Source organism: Eublepharis macularius, chromosome 12 (genome assembly GCF_028583425.1).
Source record: "Eublepharis macularius isolate TG4126 chromosome 12, MPM_Emac_v1.0, whole genome shotgun sequence".
Classification (NCBI taxonomy): Eukaryota; Metazoa; Chordata; class Lepidosauria; order Squamata; family Eublepharidae; genus Eublepharis; species Eublepharis macularius.
The window spans coordinates 51,041,796-51,065,853 of NC_072801.1; the positions used below are offsets into that span (position 1 = coordinate 51,041,796).

Sequence of the window (24,058 nt, forward strand, 5' to 3'; positions counted from 1 at the left end):
CACCATCCTCATCCTCGGAAGACAGAGCCGGGGGATGAGGCCGTTTGGGAGCTGCCCGCTTAGCAGGCTGCTTGCCCTTGGATGGGCCACTTCCTTTCTTGGGCGGCATTCCCAACCAACCTGCTGCCAACAAAAGGAAATATGTTATTATTCTCCCCACAACAAGACCCAGCAATAAATGCTTTGCAACTGCTGCCCTCTGAAATCTTTACCGGGAGATACCCAGGATTAAGCCAAAGACCGACTGCGCCCAAGGCAGGCACTATACCAGAGAGCTATAGGCTTTTTTACCTTGAATGGGGGCAAAAAGACCCCCACGGCCCTGCAAAGGACCCCTTATGCCAAGGCCAGCAGCAGCCAATGAGCCTAGGCCCGAGGGCACTGGCCGCCCTGTACAGGCACAAAATGGCCGCCCAACCACCCAAACAAAATGGCCGCCAAATGGCCACCGCCCTCAGTCCAAGCGGAGCCAGCCAAAGCCACCGAGGGGCCAGTAGCCCAAGGCAGGCAGCAACCCCTTAACCGGCCCAACTGGCAGACTCAGCCGAGGCCAGGGGGGGGGGCAGAAGAAGGAAAAAAGGCCCAGGAAAGCCGTAAGGCGAGCCCAACCAACCGCGCCGCTCCAAACAACCGCCCAAAGTGGCAGCCCTATGCAGCGCGGCAGTCGCCCCAACCCCCGACCCAGGGACTCAACCCGCAGCCAGAAGCCTCTGGCTGCAACGCTGCCGCCGCCGCGCACTCGCTGGCGGCCGCCGACGCCGCGCCGCTTCTCCTCGGCCGGACGGGCCCCACGCGGCGCGAGCGCACGCCCGCACAGCCGCTTCTTGCCAGCCCGTCGTCTGCCGCCGCCGCGCCAGCCGCCCTCCGTCCACGCTCGGAAGGCAGGCCCGATGGCCCTGCTCAGGGAAAGCACGATGCTTCCCCTTCCGAGAAAAGATCGCGACTGCTGGCCGGGACGGCAGAGCAGCCTCTAAGGCGTCTGGCTCCGCCCCCGGCCAGAATGCCCGGATGAGGGAGGGGGTCTGTCTCCCTCCCACAAGCCTGCAAATTACGGCCCCAGGCTGAACGCAGCGAGGCTGCTGCCTGGAGTGCCGGATTCTTCTGTGTTGGCTAAAACCATCACTGTGATTCTGGCTTTCGATGCCACAAAAGCCAAGAAGCCAGATGAGGAAATGGCTGAGGAAGAGAGTCACAAACTCCATTGTCTTCTTCTGTTCCCTTTGTCAGCTTGGAATCTGTACAGTCTGGTTATCAAGAAACCCTCCCTACCCTGAGTTAGATATGCACTCTCAAAGCAGAGAGATCATAGTTCAGTGTCATGAAGGCTCTGAGACCCTGTTTTATTGTGCCCTTAGCTACATGGGCTTCCTGGCCATGGTCAGTTTTCTTGTAGCTTTCTTAGCAAGGAACTTGCCAAATAGCTTTAATGAAGCCAAGTTCATTTCCTTCAGCATATTAGTATTTTGCAGTGTTTGGGTATGCTTTGTTCCAACTTACTTGAGCACCAAAGGGAAGTATATGGTAGCTGTGGAGATCTTCTCCATCTTGGCCTCTGGGGCAGGATTGCTCAGCTGTATCTTTTCCCCAAAATGTTATATTATAATCCTAAAGCCCAGACTTAACTCTAAAAGACATGTTATGCCCAAATGGGGTTAATGTGAACTATTTTATCTTCTCATTACTGATCAGTCTCACATTGTTATGGTGAAATGATTTGATTCTTTTTCCTTCTTCCAACGTAGCCATGTAGAGATGTTTGACTTTGGCACTGCAAGCACATATAACAGGAGCCCATATTAAATGCAAGCCTCCTGATATGCATGGTCATCATTTTGTGTGACAAACTGAAAAAGTAACCTCTTTGTTTTAAGGCACCCAACCATTGGAACTTCTTCAGGGAGTTTTGTTTGTCTTCCTCTATTGTTGTCTTCTGGACCAACACAGGTGTTCTCCATGCACATACAGCTTTTGTACACATGAATGCAGTCCCTCAAAATTCTTGGAATCCATTAGCCAATACCAAAAGACATATGGCATGAAAAATATGTTGATGTGACGTGTGTTTTGGGCTCAACCCCATCTACCTCACAGAATGATTGTTGTGGGAATAATAATAACATTGTAAACCGCTCTGAGTGGGCATTAAGTTGTCCTGGAGAGCGGTATATAAACCTATTGTTGTTGTTATTGTTGTTGATGTTGATGTTTTCATGTGCTGTTTTCCTATGTTGTGTCCAAAATGAAGAAAATTGGAACATCCTGGCCAGATTATTTTCAGAGCTACAAAATCATTCATTGGCTACAGGATTATCTTGGGAGTACTGGTGACAAATATGCATGGAATCCAAATATCCAGGCCTGTGTAATCTCCACCCCATCCCAAACACATCAGCTTTCCTCTTTGGAAGCTACAGTTGTCTCTGGCAGGTATAACTCACCATAATATAAAGGGGGTATAACATATAGCAGATTGGCCATCTGCTTCAGGATGCTGATGGGAGGTGCTGCTTCAAAAATGAAGGTTATAGGGAAATCCTGGCCCAGGTTTTCTCTAGATGTCCCACAATGCATTTTGCCATGGAACCTAAGGTTTTCTGTAACCACTATAACTCATTTTAAAATAAGTCTAATTGTCACTCCCTTGCTATTTCAATGAGGGGGGAAACCCAGCCTAACTCTCATCTTACATTTGTATTTCAGCTTTTCTTATTTGGGGCCATTTGTGTGCTTTATGAAAAAGTATTTGTTTGTTTCCTCAAAAATATATTTTGTTTAAAAATATTTAAATGAAGCAATACTGGATAATTTACAACATAAAATGTACTTGTAATGTTGTATATATCATAATATAGTATAATGCATCCATTATTTTTTTTAATGGCAGTACTTGGCGTTAGGCTCTAATGTACGTGGAGGGTCAACTGGAGAAGAAAAATCAGAAGTTGAGCCAGAGGTTAGAGATCTGGGGCAGGTTTTATGGCATTGTAGAAATACTATCATGCTTGAGCTAGAGGTTAGGAGCCATGGAAGGAAAGACATAGGCTAAGCAGAATCATGGTCAAAGTCAGGCAAGAGGTCAGAATTAGACATGGGCACGAACCCAAAAAATTTAATGAACCAGTGGTTCGTGGTTCAGTGCTGATGACGAACCTGAACCAGCAAACAGCAACAAACCTTTCCCGTTGCTGAACCGGTTCGAGGTTTGTGGTTTGTGGGCATCAGAACGACCCCCATTGGATTTAGAGAGCCCATATTCCCGGGGAGTGTTTAACAAGCTCTCCTCCAGCCATTACCCAAGTTTGGTGAAGATTGCAATAGGGATCTTGGAGTTATACCCTCTCCAATCCGAGCCCACCAGGAAACTCCCACTTGATACAATTAGAGCCACCGGTTGACATTGGCCCAGTGTACAAGGGGTGTACTAGAAGGTGGCCTGCCTCCCCTCAGGGGGCGGTGGGTCCGGCAACTCACTGGCGGCACCCCCCATGTGCCCGCCCACCAGGCCTCAGAGGAGCACGTTTTTCCCCCCGGTGCAGGCTGGAAGGTGGGCGCTGATGGCGACTGCTGGGCTTGGTGAGCACGGGGAGGTGGCAGCATGCCTCCTCCCTTCAGGGGGTGGGAGTCTGGCCACTCACCGGTAGCACCCCCCATGTGCCTGCCCACCAAACCTCAGAGGAGCGAGCGTTTATTCTTGGTGAGTGCTGGAAAGTGGGTGCTGATGGCGGCTGCCGGGCCTGCTGGGCCTGGAGTGGTGGTGGCATGCCACCTCCCCTCAGGGGGCAGGGGGTCTGGCTGCTCGCCGGCAGCACCCCCATGTGCCCACCCCCCAGGCCTCAAAGGAGCATGCGTGTATTCTCAGCGAGGGCCGGAAGGTGAGTGATGATGGTGGCCACCGGGCCTGGCAGGCATGGGGAGGTGGAGATGTGCTGCCTCCCCTCAGTAGGTGGTGGGTCTGGCCACTCGCCAGCAGCACCCCCATGTGCCCACCCGCCAGGCCTCAAAGGAGCGTGTGTGTATCCCCGGCGAGGGCTGGAACGTGGGTCCTGATGGCGGCTGCCGGGCCTAGTGAGCACGGGGAGGCAGCAGCATGCCACCTCCCCTCAGGGGGCGGGGGGTCTGTCCACTTGCCTGTGGCACCCCCCATATGCCCGCCCACCAAGCCTCTGAGGAGCACACGTGTATTCCTGGTGAGGGCCGGAACGTGTGTAGTGACAATGGCCGCCGGCAGCACCCCCCATGTGCCCACCGGCCAGGCCTCAGAGGAGCACGTGTATATTCCTTGCAAGGGCTGGAACGTGGGTGCTGATTGCGGTCGCTGGGCCTGGCGGTCACGGGGAGGCAGTGGTGTTCCACCTCCCCTCAGGGGGAAGGGGGTCTGGCCACTCACTGGCGGCACCCCCCATGTGCCTGCCCACCAGGCCTCAGAGGAGTGCACGTGTATTCCCAGCGAGGGCCGGAACGTGGGTGATGACGATGGCCACCGGGCCTGGTGGGCATGGGGAGGCAGTGGTGTTCCACCTCCCCTCACGGGACAGGGGGTCTGGCCACTTACCAGCAGCACCCCCCCATGTGCCTGCCTGCCAATCCTCAGAGGAGCGCACAGATATTCCCAGCAAGGGCCAGAATCTGGGTGATGTCCCCCCTCTTTCTATTTCTATCATTTTCTACATGCAATTGTCCTCATCCGAGGGTCCCACCGAGGAATAATACAGTGGCAGCCAACAGCACCCACCTTTCTGCCTTGCCGGAAAGGATGGGAGGGAGAGGACATGTCATTGGGGGGGGCAAGATCCCCCAGCAACAGCGGGTCCTCACCCGAGGGTCCCACTGAGGAACAATACAGCGGCAGCCAGCAGCATCCACCTTCCTGCCTTGCCAGAAAGGATGGGAGAGGACATGTCATGTGGTGGTGGGTGGGAAGATCCCCCTGCAACCACCTGGCCTCACAGGAGCGAGCATTTATTCCCGGCAAGGGCTGGGAGTCGGGTGATGTCCCCTCTCTATTTAAATCTCTATCATTTTCTACATACAATTCTCCGACCATATACCATTCTCACTGTTAACAGACATTCTCTAAGGTGTGCGCATACATTCTAGTGTATTGTTCATTATACTTATGCATTCTGTAATGTTTGTCTCTTTCTCTGTTTTTGATTTTCAATGCTTTTCTCCATGGATGGGTCATGTGTTCTGTTTGATTCTATCTCTTTGTTGCATTCACATTCTGTTTCTAGTTCTGGAACAGTTGACATCTGTGTGCCCCTTTCTATCTGTTTCTCTGTATCTCCCTCTCACTGTCTATTCGTAACTTTCTATCTCTCTCTGTTTCTTCCTATGTGATTCCACCACCATTTATCTGAATCTCTCTCTTTCTACGTATATCTGCCCTTTATTCTTTCTTTCCATCTCTAGCTGTCTTTTTTCCTCTTTCTATAACTATATCATTTTCTACATTCCTTTATCTTCATCTATATGTATGCTCGTATGTCGATCTTTTCCCAATGTTTTTGTTTTTCACTACATCTGTCTGTCTATCTTTTTCTGTCCAACATGTGGAGGGGGAGTGGCAAGATCCCCCAGCAACCACTGGTCCTCACCTGAGGGTCCCACTGAGGAATAATGTGGTGGCAGCCAACAGCAACCACCTTCCTGCTTTGCCGGAAATGATGGGAGGGAGAGGACATGTCATGTGGAGGGGAAGTGGGAAGATCCCCCTGCAACCACCTGGCCTCACAAGAGCACGTGTTTATTCCCGGCAAGGGCCGGAGGGCGGGTGATGTCCCCTCTCTTTCTGTTTCAATCTCTATCGTTTTCTATATACAATTCTCCTACTATATACCATTATCTCACTGTTAACAGACATTAAGGTGTGCACATACATTCTAGTGTATTGGTCATTCTACTTATATATTCTCTAACATTTGTCTCTTTCTGTTTTTGATTTTCAATCCTTTTCTCCATGGATGAGTCGTGTTCACATGTCATTTGAAGGGGAAGTGGCAAGATCCCCCAGAAAATGCAAGACCTCACCCGAGGATCCACCTGAGGATTTCTCCAGTGGCAGCCAACACCACCCTTCCTGCCTTTACGGAAAGGACGGGAGTTGCGGGATACATTCCCACCCAGCTGAAAGGGGTCCCATCAGTCCCATTGACAGGGGATCCACTATGCTGTGCAACCAACTGTATCCATATACAATACAATCTGCTGCATGATTGCAGCTGAGCTGTCCCTCCTCCACAGCCCCCTCAGGTGAATTGGGAGGAGCGGGAGGACACTCTGCTGCCCCTGAGCCATGCCCAATACTGCTTTCCACAAGTAAACCAGGAGAACTGCCATCGCACTTCGCCCCACAATCACCCTTGACAGCCACCACAACAGGAAGAATCATTGTGACACCAAACTAGAATTAATTTAATGAAGCAGCTATTTGGGACCATCTCCTTACAGATCCCCTATCTGAGTAAAAAAAAGCCCTCTTGAACAACTCAGTTTTGCAACGTTAACGGAAAACCAGAAGAGTGGGGGCTTTCCTGACCGTTTCCAGTAGCTTGTTCCATAAGGTGTGTGCAACTGCAGAGAAAGAATGTCTTTGGGCACTTGTTGATTTTGCCAATGTGAAGGCCTTCTTAAGATTGTGTGTGTGTGTGTGTGTGTGTGTGTGTGTGTGTGTGTGTGTGTGTGTGAGAGAGAGAGAGAGAGAGAGAGAGAGAGAGAGAGAGAGAGAGAGAGAGAGAGATTCCTCACTGAAGGATAGTGGTGTCCGGGGTCAGCAGCCCAGCCCCCGGACTTGCTGACAGGCAGCGGCAGGGGGCAGCCGGGAGACAGCAGTTCAACCGCTCTGTCTGGCAAACAGAGCCAGAACCTGCCTACTCTAGGGGGAAGGGGAGAAAGGCCAAAGCCTCAGAAGGCCGGAGGGAGCAGCGAGAAGCCAGCTAGTCCCACCCCCAGGGGGAGGAGAGGGGGCTAAGCAGGCTAGAGGAAAAGGGCCAAGGCAGGGGGAATAGGGACACAGCAATAGCCCAAACAAAGCCCTTACCTTCCAAGAAGGAGAAGCAGCCACTATAGCCCAGAGCCACACCCTGGCTAGAGGACAGCAGCCTGGCTCAGGAGGTGCTAGGAGCCAAGCCCCTCCAGGTGGAGCTGCCACAGGCATTCTGGGGGAGGAGATGGGTAGCCCCGCCCGGCATCAACGAACAGGCAGCACAGAAGCTGGCCAGGGCAGCTCCTCGTGAGCAAGGCCAGCCAGGCTCAGCAGCACAGAAGCCGGCTGGGGCAGCTCCTCGTGAGCAAGGCCAGGCAGGCTCAGCAGCACTGAAGCCGGCTGGGGCAGCTCCTCATGAGCAAGGCCAAGGAGACCTCAGCTGGGGATGGCTCGCATTCAATCCCACCCTGCCAGCAAGGCAAGGAAGCCAAGAAGGGATTAGTGGCAGGAGGGAAACACCTGAGGGAAGGCACAGCTGGGCCAAGTCAGGAGATGGCACAAGCCTAGAAGGAGGGCGGGGCAGGGAAAGGAAGCCCTATATAAGGTGGCTAGGAAGAGCTCTGAGGTGGTGGGTGTGAGTGAGGAGTGATCATGTGGAGTGAGAGCAGTAGGATGCAAGGGTGGAGGCTTGGAGGAGAGTTCTGGAAGGAGGAGATGAAGGAGGATGCAGGGGGTAAGCAGGCCAGGTTGAGCAGGCCAGCGAGTGGACTGAGAGGGAGTCTGGGTGAGGTATACCGCCCCTCCTTCCACAGAGCAGGGTCCTGCAGAATCCCTGGCCCCCCTGTGATGTCAGGAGCAGACCGCCCAGTGCCATGCCCAGCAGCAGTCGTGGTAAGCCCTGACAAGTGGTTGGTGATTTTGCAGTCTTAGAATGTGTTTGTTCATCATAACATTTCTATGCTGCCATTCCAGACACCCAAATAGGGTCCCAAGGCATCAAATGTTAAACATTTTCAACATTAAAAGGCATTTAAAATAAAGTATATAAGCAATAATTTAATTATGAACCTACTTGGTAGGTTTTAATAAGTCAGAATTGTGTATGCTCTGTTTCAGCATTTCTTCAACTCTGTATTGGATGCCTGCTGAATGTTATATCTTTGCAAAGTTGCTTTTATATACCCTATTGCATTGTCTATTGAAATGACCCTGAAATTGAATGTACTTATCTCACACTACATAATCCATCTTGAGTCTCAGTAAGAAAGGTGGACTATAAATGACATAAATAATTTTAAATCATGGGGCTTTCCTGACCTCTTCAGGTAGACTGTTCTATAATGTGTGTGTGACCACAGAGAAACTCTTCTGGTTTTGATGCCATGGATCCACTGCCCTATACCTTGCCAATGCTCCAAGGGATGTAATCAATAAAGTTTTGGCCATTTCTACCAACCATGTTGTGTCATTCAACAGGGTTCCAAATGTGCATTGCCCATAGGATGCAAACTTTGTTTTAGATGGAACCTGTTTGTGGCCCTTCCTTTCTTGAAGCCCAGAAACCTATTCTTTCATGAGTTCAGAGTATATAGAGAAAGGTACTTTGCTTTAGCAGTTTAATTTATTCAAGAACAGTTGTATTTACTCTAACTCAATCTGTGCGCTATGTTATGTACCAAATAGAGAGTGACATAGTAACATAGCTTCTGCCACAGACTGTTTGCAATGGGCAGGTAATGAACAAGAGATGGTGTGAAAATGGCTGAGGTATAACAGGCTAAATTTCAATCCACACAACATGGAAGTGAAGCTACTTGCTACAGATGAAATTTTCTTTCCTTCCCTATTTCCCTTCCCTATTTCGGTAGTGGTAAAGCCGACAAATTCTGTAAAGACATTGGGAGTTTATTAGATCCAGATTTATTGTTAATTCTACCATCTTTTGTGCTGGCAATCAGGGCCCCTTTTATCTCCAAAAAGGCTCTTCTGGAGATCAGAGGATCAATATCAATGAAAGCTGCATAATATGGATAATGCCATGAGGAGAAGAATTAGGTAAATCACATGAAAAAAGCTGATGTATCCAACCCAGGATGATGCAACGAAGTCCTGATTTTTTAAATAGCAATAAAGCACATATATTCTTCTTACCAACATATTCTGGGAAATAGTAGTTGCTTTTTATTTATTGAGATCAGTTTTAGTCAGTAATTTCTCTGATACTGGACACAAGGTGTGTTACAATGATAATAAAAATACAATTAAAATCCATAAAATATATGCAGTCAAATACTAAGGGGCAGTGTTAAAAGTGTTCCTGAATAATTCTGCATGGCATAACTTGTGGAATCACAACAACATGAATGCCTTCCTAACAAGTTCAGGAAGGCCATTCTATAATATAGATGCAGGTGTGAAAAACCCCTAGATCTCGGAGTGACCATCCTAACTACCCAGGAGGAGGGAAGAACCAGTAGGTGTTGGATCTGATGTATGGGTTGATACTGGGAAAGGTAAGTGAACAGATGTCATGTGCTCAGATGTCACAAAACTAGGCTATAAAATGGCTGTTTACTAAGAAAGCTTAAGAAAGCAATGACAACGTCAGTTCTTCAAGATATGAAAGTTGGCCAACATGGCATCTATCACTCAGGCCCCAGAGAATGTTAAAATTTACAGCTCAGCACAAGTTCTTGAAGTGAAACAGATTGTCCTCTCCATGGTTGTATCCTACATAATTGTTATAATGCATAAACTCTAAAGATTTTAAGGTATAAGATGGTTTCTTCAATGGCAACATGAGAAATCTCGATCTTCCAAGCTGAAATGTTACCAGAACAATATGAAATGTATGGAATGTACAGCAGGTCCCACAACCTATTCTACACATTCAGCAGAGGGCATGCAGAAGCCCAGGATTTTATCATGTGTCTCACTACCTGTAGATGTCCCTGTGAACAGGCCTAGAACTGAGAGTGTAAGTCAGTTCAGGTACCATGAACCTTCACACAGAGCTAAGCTACAGGTGACGAATTACACTTGAATGGCAAGTGAACAGACTCACATGTATTCCTCCCTGTTCACTTGCCATTCACTTGTGCTCCACTTGATCACTGTTGGTCAAGTGGAGTGCAAATGAATGGCAAGTGAACAGGGAGGAATACACATGAGTCTGTTCACTTGCCATTCAAGTGTCATTTGTCACATAGCTTGGCTCTGAGGGCCAAGCTACACATGACAAATGACACTTGAATGGCAAGTGAATTGAGTGGAGGGCAAGTGAACAGGGAGAAATACACTTGCTATTCAAGTGTCATTCGTCATGTGTAGCTTGGCCCTGAGAGATTGGTCCTCATCATGATATACCAATTCATTTCAGGATTCTCCAGTCACATCCATTCACTTCTCAAATTCAGCATTAAATAATGGCTCTATTTCATCTGTAGACCTAATTGCACTAGAAATTTTAGATTACTTGTAGTTTTGTCAAGTGCTGCACATATGTGCTCATGCATGCATGAACACAGAGGGCTGTATCCAATCAGCTTTTCTGCCAGTGTGCAAGGGAAAAAGGGTACCCTCTGACAACCAAAAAGGCTGTGCCAAGGATCATATGACCTCCATAAACCGAAGCCACAGGGGCTGGTACAGGGACTGTTGTCAGGAGAACTGGATGGGATAGATCAAAATATCTGGCTGGACTCAATCTACACATTCCCCCCACCTATCCACCTCAATGGAATTTTTTAGCCCAGAAAAGCATGTTGGTCAGATGGCACAAAACTTTTTGCTTTGAGGAGGGGGGCCTGAACTAGAACTGATCCAAGAATTACACATTTTTTGCAAGTAATCATTTTGTGAATGATAATTATTGAGATTACTGTAATCAGGTTTGAGAGAGGTTTGAGAGAATTCTGAAGACAAACACCCTCTTGTATCTTAACAAAATCAATAAATATGCTGTATTTTTAAACAGAGCTATTGTTTGCAGAACTGACTGTCAGCCTTTTGGCTTTGGGATGTTTTGGCTTTGGGATTTTTTTAAAATTCAAACTTGATTGCATAAGCTCCGTAATCCACTTCTTTTGGGGGAGGGGCTAAATTTTGGATTTAATACACATATCCAGATGTATGCATCTGTTATATGATTGACATGGTTTATCTGTCATTCCATCTCTCATATTGTTCTCTATACAAAGTAATCCTCTCTTTCACTCTTTTCTTTTGGTTTCCTTCCACAAAATCATAATACCTACCCCATCCCATAACCACTTGGATTTTTTTCATGGATTACATAATTATCTTATCTTACATTCTGGAGATTTATTGTTTAAATTACAGCTTTCTTTTTAAGAAACTAAAACCACCGATAGATGCAAGAATTTGCACAATTTTAATCCTTCTACTACTTCCCTTTGAAACAGTCCCTTTGTTTCTGATTCATAAATCCACAAAGTTGTCGTTATGGCTATCTCACCTTTCTACCCTCCCACCTCTCTAAAATTCTGTGATTATTGTGAGATTTCACATTTCTCTTCCATCCCAGAATTTGAATAGGACTCTGTCTTTTCGGTACTGGATTGAAGCTACATGTATATTTGCCAAAATGTTCTTTTTGAAGCCATTAATGATTCTGGTGGTATCGCATGCTGTTTTCAAGGTTACACATGGAAAATGTGCTTTTAAAAGACTCCTGCATAATGGGTACTATGAAGATGGAGATCTTATCATTGGTGGCATCATGTCTAATTTCTTTGCAGTAATTAATGCCAACAGTAGCTATGAAGAGCCACCTTCTCCCTATCTATTTGATGCCTGGTAAGTGCTTTTCATTAGTCTAGTTCAGCCAGGAATACTGAATTAATGGTTTAGATCCAGTTTATTGCGATTAATAGCTTATCTGCAAAGTATTGCCTTCTCCAGTATGTTCATGTTCAGCTCCTAAAATCTTTTGTACAGACCCTTCTCTTTGCAGCTCCAGCATCTGGAGTCAGAGGCTACCAGGAGCAGATTGTTTTCCATTGTTGCTCCCAGTTTCTATAGCTCCCTATGGTGGAAGTTGTTTGAATGCCTAATCTTGCTAGCTTTAAGCATCACCCCAAAATGTTTTCCATCCTGCCTTTTAACTTAGGGTGTGTATATGTGCTGCTTTTGATTTTAATTTTAATGTGCGGGGAGGAGGGAACTTTTACTGCTTGCCAAGAAGGCATTTTCAAGCTATCGAGCTATGTTTTTAAGTGTATTGATAATTTTTTAAATCCAGAGAAGTTAGCTATGTTAGTCTGTAGTAGCAAAATAGTAAAGAATCCAGTAGCACCTTTAAGACTAACCAACTTTATTGTAGCATAAGCTTTCGAGAACCACAGTTCTCTTCGTCAGATGCATCTGACGAAGAGAACTGTGGTTCTCGAAAGCTTATGCTACAGTAAAGTTAGTTAGTCTTAAAGGTGCTACTGGATTCTTTACTATTTTGTTAACTTTTAAATTAGTCCCATTGTGTTGTATTGTGATATTTGGCCACCTCGTACAAAAGCAATCAAGAGTGTTGCACCAGGAGAACTTGAGGTCAAATCCTTGCTCAGCTGTGTGGAGTTTGAGTTATCTATGGCTGCAATCCTATATAGACAACTGATAATAAGACCCCATGAATTTGGTGGACCTCACTTCTGAGTAGCCATGTATTGGATTGCACTCTGTGTCTTGGCCAAATCTTTGATAGGTATGGCAGAAGTCCCTCTACCAAGTATTTTAATATGAAAAGTGAAGTGCTTCAATAAATATGTAAATCTCAAATACAATTATAGTTATAAAAATATAAGATCATTCCATTATACATGCAGGTACATAAAGTGCATGATTCAGTCATTTCCCATTGGTCACTAATGAAATTTAAAGTGACATTCTTTCTGTCTTGAAGGTGCAGTTAAGGAACCAAAGCTGGAAAATTTTATCCAGAAAGGTAAGTTCCCATATTAAGATGAGTATTGATTGAAAATAACGATGTCTTCCTTTAGTACACAACAGGTGGAGCCATCAACATCGGGTTCAGGGGCAATCAATAGGCTCACCCGAAATATTCAACACGCGTGATCGCCATTTGAGGAACACTGATCAAAGGTTCTGTAAGAGAATGATTCTCCACATTGAATATTTTGGGTGAGTCTATTGATTGCCCCTGAAGAAGGCAACAGATGAAACAATAGGTTTAAACAACCAGCCCTGTGTTGGGTGAGAGGACTGCGTCGTTCCGCTGTCCCAATGTTGACGGCTCCACCTGTTGAGTACTAAAAGAAAACATCATTATTTTCAATCAATACTCACCTTAATGTGGCAACTTGCCTTTCTGGATAAAATTTTCCAGCTTTGGTTCCTTAACTACACCTTCAAGATAGAAAGAATGTCACTTTAAATTTCATTAGTGACCAATAGGAAATGACTGAATCATGCACTTTATGTATCCAAATGTATAATGGAATGATAAATTTTCTGGATAAATTTTTCCAGCCTTGTTTCCTTAAATGCACCTTCAAGACAAAAAGACTGTCTATCACTTTAAATTTCAGCAGTGACTGAGAGGAAATGATTGCATCATGCACTTTATGCATGTCTAATGGAATGATCCTGTATATTTATAACTATAATTGTGTTTGAGATTTATATATTTATTGAAGCACTTGGTCACTTTTCATATTATATTTATCAATAGAAAAAATTGTCAGTCACATTACTGTTTTCCCTCCAGTTGTGGGATTCCACTGACTTGGTTGTGTTAGAAGTTGGAAGTGCCTCCCTGTTTCTGTCACTCTACCAAGTATGACATTAAGTGTTCATCAACAATCAAATTTATCCTTTCCAATATGGATCTTCCAGCTTCCAGGATACTCGGATGATGCCTAAACAGGTTTTATAGCTTGCATAGAATCAGAAAAAAATGCTCATGCCAATAAGCATTATCCTTCAGACTAGTGTTTTGTATTTTATTCAGAAAACAGTTTCTAATTCAAAATATTGGCACCTCTGTGTGTGTATGTATTTGTGTGTGTGTGTGTTATATACTGTCAAGTTGCTTCTGACTTATGGCAACTTTATGAATCCCCATAAGTCAGAAGCAACTTGGCAACACATCGCTCTCTCTCTCTCACACACACACACACATCCACACAAATTAAAAAACTTTCATTTAAAAAAAAATTGTTCTAATGGTTTTAAGTGGCTTTGATCCTTCAATAGGCTTAAGCTTGCTGAATTATTCTGTGCTGACCACTTAGCACTTTCTGTTTAACCTGCTTTTCCAATCAGGTGAACTAAGAAACTATGCCTGAGCTTAACTTACCTTACTCCATGTATGACTATTTAAACTAGGGGGCTGATTTGTAATATATGGTTTATCAAGTGATGACTTGCATTTGCAAATTGCTTATCACAAAATTATCGTCTTCTAGATGTTTGTTTTCTCAGGTAAGGTAAGAGACAGTGCCTTTCAGCAGAGGCAGCTACCGATAATTCTGTCCGTAAATTGTGTCATACATGTGTGTGCAAACCCAGATGAAGCAAGCTATGCCTGTTTAATAGAGTAAGCTATTGGACAATTGCATTACCACTTACTTTCCTTTTCAGGCCATTTACAAAAACATTCCAGTTCATCCTGGCATTCTTGTTTACAATACAGGAGATCAATAAGGATCCCAAACTATTGCCTAACTTCACACTTGGAATCCACCTCACTCAAGACTGTTTTTATTCAGAATTCATTTATTTGAGCACTGTCAGGTTAACATCAGGTAGTGATAAGGTGATTCCTAACTACAGCTGCAGCAGAAGACCTCTTATGGGTGTAATTGGAAGTCTTCGATCTGACTTATCCATCCATATAGCAGATCTCCTAGGGATATACAAGATCCCACAGGTAAGATGGAGGATGGAATAAATTTCTCCTTACTGCTTTCAACTAGGTGGCAAAATACAAGTATCTTGCTCTGGTGCTGATTTATAAGATTGGAAAAAATATTGCAGCTCTTTAGTAGCAAGTTATTGAGAAAATAAGGAAGACATTATTTATTTAGGACGTGGATTTCCAACATGGTGCCTGTGGGTACCCCAAAGCCCACTGACGTTTTCCTGGTGCCCACCAAGTGTTTTTAGAAAGTGGATGGGACTTTTGCCCAGCAAGGCTTTTGATTGGCCATTAGAAATTTGATTGGCTGTGCATATTTTTTGCTTTGCAGCAGCTGCCACTATAACTTCTCTTTGTATGGGTTCTGTGGGGCTTAGGAAGCAAACTTTCGCACAATTGTAAGTAAGAAATTTTTTTAGAAAAAAAAACATTTAACAATAAACACAACTATTTTTTTCCTTTAACTGAACTCCTAAGTTCAACCATACAGAAACTTTCAGCCAACAATGTCTTTGAAAAGGTAAACAGTTCAACGTGTTGGATCCCACCAAGTGAGAGAGTCCTTTTTCACAATCTTTCCAATTTGAAGCAACTGGAACCCAGGCTTCTATTCTCTTCTTAGGGAATTACAGCCCTTATTCAAGATGATAAGAGCATATTAATTATTATTAAACTCCCCAGCAACCAGCTTCTTCCTCAGCTGCCTGGCTCTAGTTACTGACTCTGCCCTACTAGGCTAAACCAATTACCTCATAGGGGTTACACCACCACAGCACAAGACTCTTCACTGTGTGGCTAAAGGTAATTTGTGACAGCCATTCTGCAGCTGTCTGTCCTTGAGGCAGCTATTTGGTGACAGTGCCGACCATGTTATGTCAGAATTCTCAAGATGCCTGCTGTCTCAAAAAGGTTAGGGGTCCCCAATTTAGAATTTATTCTGCACCCTCTACAAGTTCCTCAAGGTGGATTACTATTAAGATGATAAAACAAAGCCATTGGGAACATGCCAAAATCGTTAAAAACAAGCAAGAGCATAGCAGCATAATACACATTGTGAAGTCTCATGTATGGGTGATCTATGAACTTTGGGGCAGAAGAATGCCATAAAAAAGTTGGAGAGAGAAAAGCTGTAGTTAAAAGATTAAGTAATAAGGAAGGGCTTAGTAACAGCACCTAAAAGAAAGGTAGATGCCAGGCAAGCCTCAAAGAGGAAAACACTCCAAAGGAGAGGCACCACCATTGGAAAAGTCTCATCACTTCTCATATTTCCATAGTTTTACTGACTATTGTAATAAATTGGTTGCACCAGCTCTATACAAAGTATTTTTAAAATGTGTGTGTGTGTGTGTGTGTGTGTGTGTGTGAGAGAGAGAGAGAGAGAGATGGATTAGCTGCAGCTGTGTACTAGATGAAAGATCAGAGTTGTATCTGAATGGATGTATTCAGTGATCTCAGAAGGCAGAGCAGCTCTTCTAATATGGAGAAGACATCAAGTTGATATCTAATGTAATGAATGCCACTGAGATTCATCTAAATGTTAGAAATAGAATATGAAACATAGCGTAAATATTGCATGTTAGAACTGGATGGGGTTCACAATTTGTTTCTTAAAAATGAGAAATAAAACATATTGTTTCTTCCTAGATTAGCTATGGCTCCTTTGACTCCATCTTGAGTGATAAATCTCAGTTTCCTTCCTTCTATCGAACTGTTCCAAGTGAATTGTTGCAGTTCATTGGAGTGAGCCATTTACTTGCACATTTTGGTTGGAAATGGGTCAGCTTAATCAGTTCAGATAATACCAACGGCAGGAATTTTCTTCAAATAATGACCCAAGAAATGAGCAAAATTGATTCTTGTATTGAGTTTGTAGCCCTTTTGCCGCTTATTCTTCAGGGTGATATAGAATCTATCACTGAATTAGCCATGAAGCTGTCCAAGCTGACATCCAATGTAATGCTTGTTCATGGAGAGACTGACAAACTAATTTTGCTACATGCTGCTATGAAAGAAAGCCAGATTAGTGGCAAGGTATGGATCACAACAGCTTTGTGGGACTTCACCTCTCATTTCCCCAGAACTGCCTGGAATTTGACAGTATTCCATGGTGCTCTCTCTTTTGCGGTGCACAAACGTGAGATTCCAGGATTCCGGGATTTCCTGGAAACAATTAATCCCAACAAGTATACCAATGGCTTTTATTTGAAAATCTTCTGGTCCCAGATATTCAAATGCACGTGGCCAGATTACATATTGGACACAGCCTGGAAGATGTGTACAGGGAAGGAGAAACTAGAGGATCTTAACACCGATCTCTTCGATATGAACACATCCAGGCATAGCTACAGTATTTCCAATGCTATTTATGCAGTAGGACATGTCTTGCATGAAATGTACTCTTTCCAGTCAGCAAAGAATAAGGCAGCGACAGTGCAGCTTTGTGACCTTCAAGCATGGCAGGTAAATCACCTGTGCTATTAAATTGTTTAATGAATACAGAATAAAGTAATAAATAGCATTATGCTTTTCAAAGCAAGATAACTGTTGACAACAGAGGTTAAACTCACCATTGTGTTGGATGAGGTTATGTATCCCTAGAAGTTGTAGTAGATCCTCCACCACTTTCTGCATACATGAAAAGCACTTTTAAAGGAATGTGGGGGAGGGGTCATGTTATTGCTGTCTGTTATAACTTAACAGAAGATGTTCTGGAGGGCTGCTAATCTTTGACAAGTTTTTAATAGATGGTACTAGGGATTACATCAAGAAGGAGGAAGCTGAACATTCCTTTCTGTAATGTTCTCCAAGACTGGATCTATCTCATCAGATTTACAGGCTGTCTGCCCAAATAAACAAGGATCCTTCTTTAAGGTAATTGTAGTCCTGATTAGAGATGGGCAAGGAACAGCAACAAAAAAAACGAACCAGGAGGTCCATGGTTCGTGGGTTTCATGAATCATGAACCACGGAACTGGACCAGTTATGAACCGGTTCGTGGTTCATGGGGTTTAAATGTCCCTTTCTGGCCTTAACAGAGGCAGGGAAAGGGGCGTTTATCAGTTTAAAGGGCCCTTTCCTGCCGTGCAAGTGGCAAGTCCCTTTAAACTATCAGCTGGCAGGTGGCAGGGGGGATTGCCCCTCACCACCCGCTAGCTGATAGTTTAAAGGGACCTGCCAGTGGCAGGGCCCTTTAAACTGCCCAAACCCCAGCTCCCAGCCCTAGCCCCAGACTTATCTTCTCCTGTAGCGTGGTGTCTTTCCTCTCCTCCCGGGAGGGGCAGGAAGGCCGTTTTTGGCCTCTTCCGCCACCCTAGGGACCTGCAGGGCAGTGGAAGAGGCTGAAAATGGCCTCCCTGCCCCTCAAATGGCCACCATTTTCAGCCTCCTCCGCTGTCCTGCAGGCTCCCAGTGAGCCGGAGGAGGAAGGACACCGTGCCATAGGAGAAGATAAGTGTGGGGCTGGGGCTGGGGGGTAGGGGTGGTGGTAGGGGGCTGGGGTTTAGGCAGTTTAAAGGGACCTGCCCTTGCAAGTCCCTTAAAGGGGACAACCCAACGATCCAGTATACAGTTTGTGGAAGTTCTGTGAAAAGGAGCTTCCACAAACCCTGGTTTGTGAACCCTGAACCAGCCTGGTTCGTGGATTTTTTTGGGTCGTGTTTAGGTTCATGCCCATCTCTAGTCCTGATGCTTAGTTAAATATACATAAAACTGTATTTCATTTCTTGCCCCCCCTTTCAAATTAGCTACACTCCCTCTTGAAGAAAATCCGATTTAACAACAGTGCTGGTGAGGAAGTATCTTTTGATAGGAATGGTGATTTGCGTGCTGGATATGACATTTTGAATTGGGTCATTTTGCCGAATAATACTCCACTCCCTACCCAGATTGGATGTCTTGAAGCACAAATTGCAGGGAGTCAAGGCCTCATCCTCAATGATGAATCTATAGTATGGAACACCAGACTAAACAAGGTTAGGAACAATGATGGAAAGAAACATGGAGAAATTGTATTAGAACATTGCTTCTCACCAACTCTCTTTTTAATCAGTGCTTTTAGCATCCAGGGAACAAGCAAAAATTTCAAATTTAACATGGTAAATAGCTTTTAAATATAAAGGTCCGGAGATAATCTTGCTGGATTTATTTTGATACCATTAATTCGTTTAATTTGTTTATTTCATTCTAATTAAAATATTAACATTATATTTGGAATCTTAATGCTTAAATATGTAGTGGCCCTTTATTTTGCATGTGAAGAAGAATATTTAATTTCTTCTTAGAAAGAATTGCCATTCATTGGGCTGGACTCATTGCTAAAAAATGGGAGGAGAGGTCCCCTTTGACCACCCAGAAAATGTCTCCTTTATATCACAGAACCTACATAGACAAAAGCCATATAGGTCAATGATGGTAGTGAAAACTGAGAATTTAGCTAGACTGAGCTGGATCCAAGTCACTGTCTTCTTTCTAGTAGAAGTGTCCTAGGTAAATTTTTCCTAGGTGAACTTTTTTAGACTCTAGGTGAAGAGGAAACAACTGAACATGTCTTGCTTTATTGTTGCTTTTACCAATAAATTTGTCTACAATATATTTCTCCATTACTTGGAAGGTTTCCTGGACGTTCTGACTACGATTTACTAAGGTTGTCTTTAGAGGGGGTTAACCCTCAAATTTCAGTCTGCTGTGCAAAAATTTTTTGCAGACGCATGCAAAATTTGCCACACAATCATGTACTGATTTTAAATTGTAGTTAAATTACATACATTGTTACTGTTTTGTTTTTTTGTTTTTATGGCTGATCTCTCTTTTGTAATCTGTAAATCTGAGATTTATGCTGGTCATTGACCGAATAAACTTGATTGGCTGACTCTAGGCAACAAACGATAGCAATGGACATTCAATATAAGTAAATGTAAAGTAATGAACAATGAGGCAAAAATACAACTTCAAATATCTGAATCAATCCACTGATGGGGTCTGAACTGGCTCTGTTTATCTAGGACAGTTTTGTGTGTTGCTGTGAAAACTTCACTGAGGATGTCAACTGGTACTACGTGTAGAGCAGTGATGAAAATAAAAGATGAGTTTCATTTGTAAAGAATTGAAAATACAAAAGCCTATGTGATAAATGTCCTTAAAGAAATCTATGTTTAGACTCAATCTGGGATATTACGTACACTTCTACTTACTCCATCTAGAAAAAGGCTTTATGGATCTGCAAAATAAACATGTTGAAACACCTTCTCTTTCAGAAGAGGCTAAAGCATTGGGACTTTTTTGTTTAGGAAAAAGCAAGAGGTTATGATGACAAACATTGTAAATACATGATGACTAATATAGAGAAAGTGGATAGTATTGCATCTTATCACATTTTTATTCCACCCTTACATTGTTCTTCTATTTTGTCCTCAGAAATTGATCTGTTGTCCTCGGGTAGTGGTTTGAAGGCAGGTTTTCTCATTTCTAGGGAGACATTTTAAACCGCACCACCACATTGGTTCTCTTGGAGCAACCCTCATAATATGAGAATTAGAAAACGTGGTAAGATTGATGGGGCTGTAGATTCAAGACTTAAAAAAAGAGTGTCCTCACACTTTGAGGTGGTTGGCTAATGTGTCTAAGTTGGGGTCACAGACGCTAGTGATATGACTTTAAAAGAGGGTTGGACACATTGCTGGAGGATGTGATAGAGAAATGGAATTTCATATTTGGAACCTCAAAATACAAGTCACTGGGGTACAAACAACTGAAGAGAGCTTTGACTTTCATTCTGCCTGGAAATATCACTTAAGATATTGTTAGAAATGGAATGCTGCTTTAGATGGATCTTTTGTCTGCTCCTGAAGGATTCTGTTTATTTCTTGCTTTTGAAATGCATTTTCCTTAGTATAATACAAGCTTCTGTACTTAGACACCGATGTCTGTATGCAGTGAAAGCTGCCATCCTGGCTTTCGAAGAACAGTTCCAGTGGGGAAGTTATCTTGTTGCTTTGATTGTGTCCAGTGCACAGAAGGATCGATCTCTAGCCAGAAGGGTATGTATCCCTTAAACTATTACACTCTAGGTTGTATCAGTGTGGTGGTGCTGAATGGGACTGAAGTTGTTTTAACAGACATATAACTTCTGCTGTACTCGGTTGGATACTACCCTGATGAAAAAAGGTGGAGAGATCCCCTGTAATCATCCCAGATACTATTTGGGGGACATGGGACCTACGTAGACAAAAATATGTGGGTTACAAATGGTAGTAAGGAGGGGGATCGAGTGAGTCTCAGTAAATGAGTTGGTTGGATCCACCCAACTCAATATATTAAGCAATACTGCCTAGAAATTTAGGAAAATATTCTGAAACTGACCTAATATAAAAATTCGAGCTTCCAATTTTCAGGGTTAATAATGTTTATACAACCTTGTTAATTGGAAATAGATGTTCAATACCATGTTCTGGGCCATCCTAGACAGAATTAATTAGAAATTGTCCAACTTTATTCCCCCCCCCCCTTTTTTATAACCACATTAATAAAATTAGCATGGATGTCTTTTGAAAATTTCAGATATGGATGATTGTGAGGAATGCCCAGAAGAACAATACCCAAATGACCAGCAAGACAGATGTATCCCAAAGGTCATTTCCTTCCTGTCATATGAAGAACCGTTAGGAATTATCATGACATCCTCCGCAGGTTTTCTGTCCCTCATCACAGTTGTGGTCCTAGGAATATTCATTGAACACAGGAAAACACCAATCGTGAAAGCCAACAACCGAGACCTCACTTTCCTACTTCTCTTCTCCCTGCTGCTCTGCTTCCTTTGCTCTTTGATATTCATTGCAAAACCAAGAAAAATAACCTGTCTTCTTCGACAAACCTCTTTCGGCTTTATCTTCACAGTTGCAGTTTCTTCCCTCTTGGCAAAAACCATCACAGTGGTCTTGGCCTTTCTAGCCAGAAATCCAGGAAACAGGATCCATAAATGGATAGGGAAAAAATTGGCAAAGTCTTTGGTTATCTTCTGCTCCCTCATTCAGGTTGGCATCTGTGCTGCCTGGCTGGTAACATCTCCACCATTCCCTGACATTGAGAAGACAGCAGATCATGGACAAATCAGCCTTGTTTGCAATGAAGGGTCTGTTTCGATGTTCTACACTGTTCTAGGTTACATGGGTTTTCTAGCCATGGTCAGCTTCACTGTGGCTTTCTTGGCCAGGAAGTTGCCTGACGGTTTCAATGAAACCAAATTTATCACCTTCAGCATGTTAGTGTTTTGCTGTGTCTGGTTGTGCTTTGTACCAGCTTATCTGAGTAATAAAGGGAAATCCATGGTGGCAGTGGAGATCTTTTCCATCTTGGCTTCAAGCACTGCTTTGCTGGGTTTCATCTTTTTCCCCAAATGCTACATTATTGTGCTAAAACCCCAGAGGAACAGTAAGGCGCACTTACTTTGGAACACCAATGCTCAAGTTAAACAATTTTAATGTGAATCTCATCTATTGTTTTTTAAGCTGATGTATTTGGGGCAAAATCGTAAATAAATTACACTTTAAGTGTAGAAAATTCCTAATGTATTGGCATCACATCCCTGTAATGGCAGCAACAGTAAATATCTACTTGGATGTGTGGCTGAATCTTCACTGGTTAAACAACATCAATAACGTTTATAAAACCATGAAACCACAACAAAAAGAGTGTTTTTACATCTAGTGATGAGCCCTGTATTTAAGAGAAATCTATACCTGATTTTTATCCCCAACATCCCGTGGATGTTTATAATACTCTTTGAATTAAAAAAAAAACATATATTTTTTTAAAAAGTTGGTTTTATCCCACTTCATTCCTTCTTAGAAATCAATCAACCAATGCCCACTCATTCTACATGGCATTTGTCCATGCAGCTCCCCTGATCCCCAGCATAGGCTTTGTCACGCCTACTATCCACAGTGACTCCATGTTGTATTCAGATGCTTTCTCATGCTGTAGTTTTCCAGGTTTGCTCACAGGTTCGCAGACAACCAGCTGTGTTCCCAGGGAAGCAGGAAGGCCTTATCTACTAGGACTAGACATCGACCTTGGAGGAGGATCTCTCGCCTTCCCAGGCTTCTATTGAAACCGGGCAATGGGGGGGGGATGCAGAGGGACGCTTTGATATATTGCCCTTTGTAACTCTAACTGTAACATGTCAGCCAGAAGCTTTCATGCCTTTGGACTAATTATGGACACCTGTACTATGAATGTAATCTTTCAATAAAGAACCTTTTGACTCAAGACCTTGGATTTCTTGCTGCAAGGGGTTGGGAGATGAAATCAGAGTAACTTGAATTCCATGAACTGACAGGCTTTTTAGTTGTTAAAAAGATCCCTCCTTCCTTTTTCTCTGGAAAAAGCTGGAAAAAGCTCGTTGGATTCAACCCATTTGTATCTTATTTTCTCTCTCCAAATTGCCCTAAAATATACACATCCCACCAACCTTTTAAACAGGGCTTTGCCCCAGCACCCCAAATATGGTACAAGGCAATAAAGACAGATAAGATTACATTGGCTCAACTAATTTATTAATCTTTATTTTTCATTGCTGATTTCCATCAAACACTTATCCCATAAGCTTACTATTTTGAGAGTGAGCTGCACTAGGAATCCTCTTTGGGTACCTACCTGGCAAGTCTACCCTGACTCCAAACCTGGCTGGTAGTTATCACCTGCCTTGTTTATCATAGCTGGTGCAATCTCCTGTGCCAAGAGGTTCCAGTTTCATCCATCTCACCTGATGGGCTGCAAGGCACCTACTAGGTTTAGGAGATGCTGCTCAGCACCTGGGCACTCCTTCAGAGCACAACTCAACCGCCCAGCATGAGATGGCCTGATCTGGACACATACCCTATCACCAAAATGCCTCAGGGGTTTTGCCAATTAACCCTACCTATCCTGAGCAACCTGCCCTATTCCTGCCAACCAAAGGGATTTGCTCCTCCTGCTATCAATTACGTCCTGCAGGCCCTGATGAAGATCAGCTAAATATAGGTTGCAACCTGCCTCAGAAACGTGAGCCCCATCACTTCCATACCAGTGTGGCTGATCAAACCTAATCAAAGGATGAGAAATCCTAGCCCTTCCATTTGCCACAACTTTTAATGGCTATGTTAGCTTTCCATTTGGCCTTCTCGATTCTAGATGGTTTGCTAGCACCTCTGGAGGAGTTCTATCCAAGTCAGTAAGAGTCCAGCAAGAGTCCAGCGAGAGTCTAA

General features: G+C 43.8%; 1 protein-coding gene across 1 annotated transcript; it reads left to right on the forward strand.

The window, feature by feature from the left end:
* Positions 1-430: 430 nt before the first annotated feature.
* LOC129339236 (vomeronasal type-2 receptor 26-like) lies at positions 431-22,294 on the forward strand. The gene is made up of 7 exons (XM_054993828.1): positions 431-994; positions 11,472-11,743; positions 14,543-14,831; positions 16,464-17,279; positions 18,563-18,790; positions 20,731-20,854; positions 21,375-22,294. Exons 1-7 carry the CDS (start codon positions 431-433, stop codon positions 22,292-22,294), a joined length of 3,213 nt encoding a protein of 1,070 aa, XP_054849803.1.
* Positions 22,295-24,058: the final 1,764 nt, after the last annotated feature.

Coding starts and splice junctions, on each gene's coding strand:
- LOC129339236 (XM_054993828.1), top strand. CDS start 431: ATGGCCGCCAAATGGCCACCGCCCTCAGTCCAAGCGGAGCCAGCCAAA. Junction 11,744..14,542: donor CCCTATCTATTTGATGCCTG/GTAAGTGCTTTT, acceptor TTTCCTTTTCAG/GCCATTTACAAAAACATTCC. Junction 18,791..20,730: donor GGAACACCAGACTAAACAAG/GTTAGGAACAAT, acceptor TTCTGTACTTAG/ACACCGATGTCTGTATGCAG.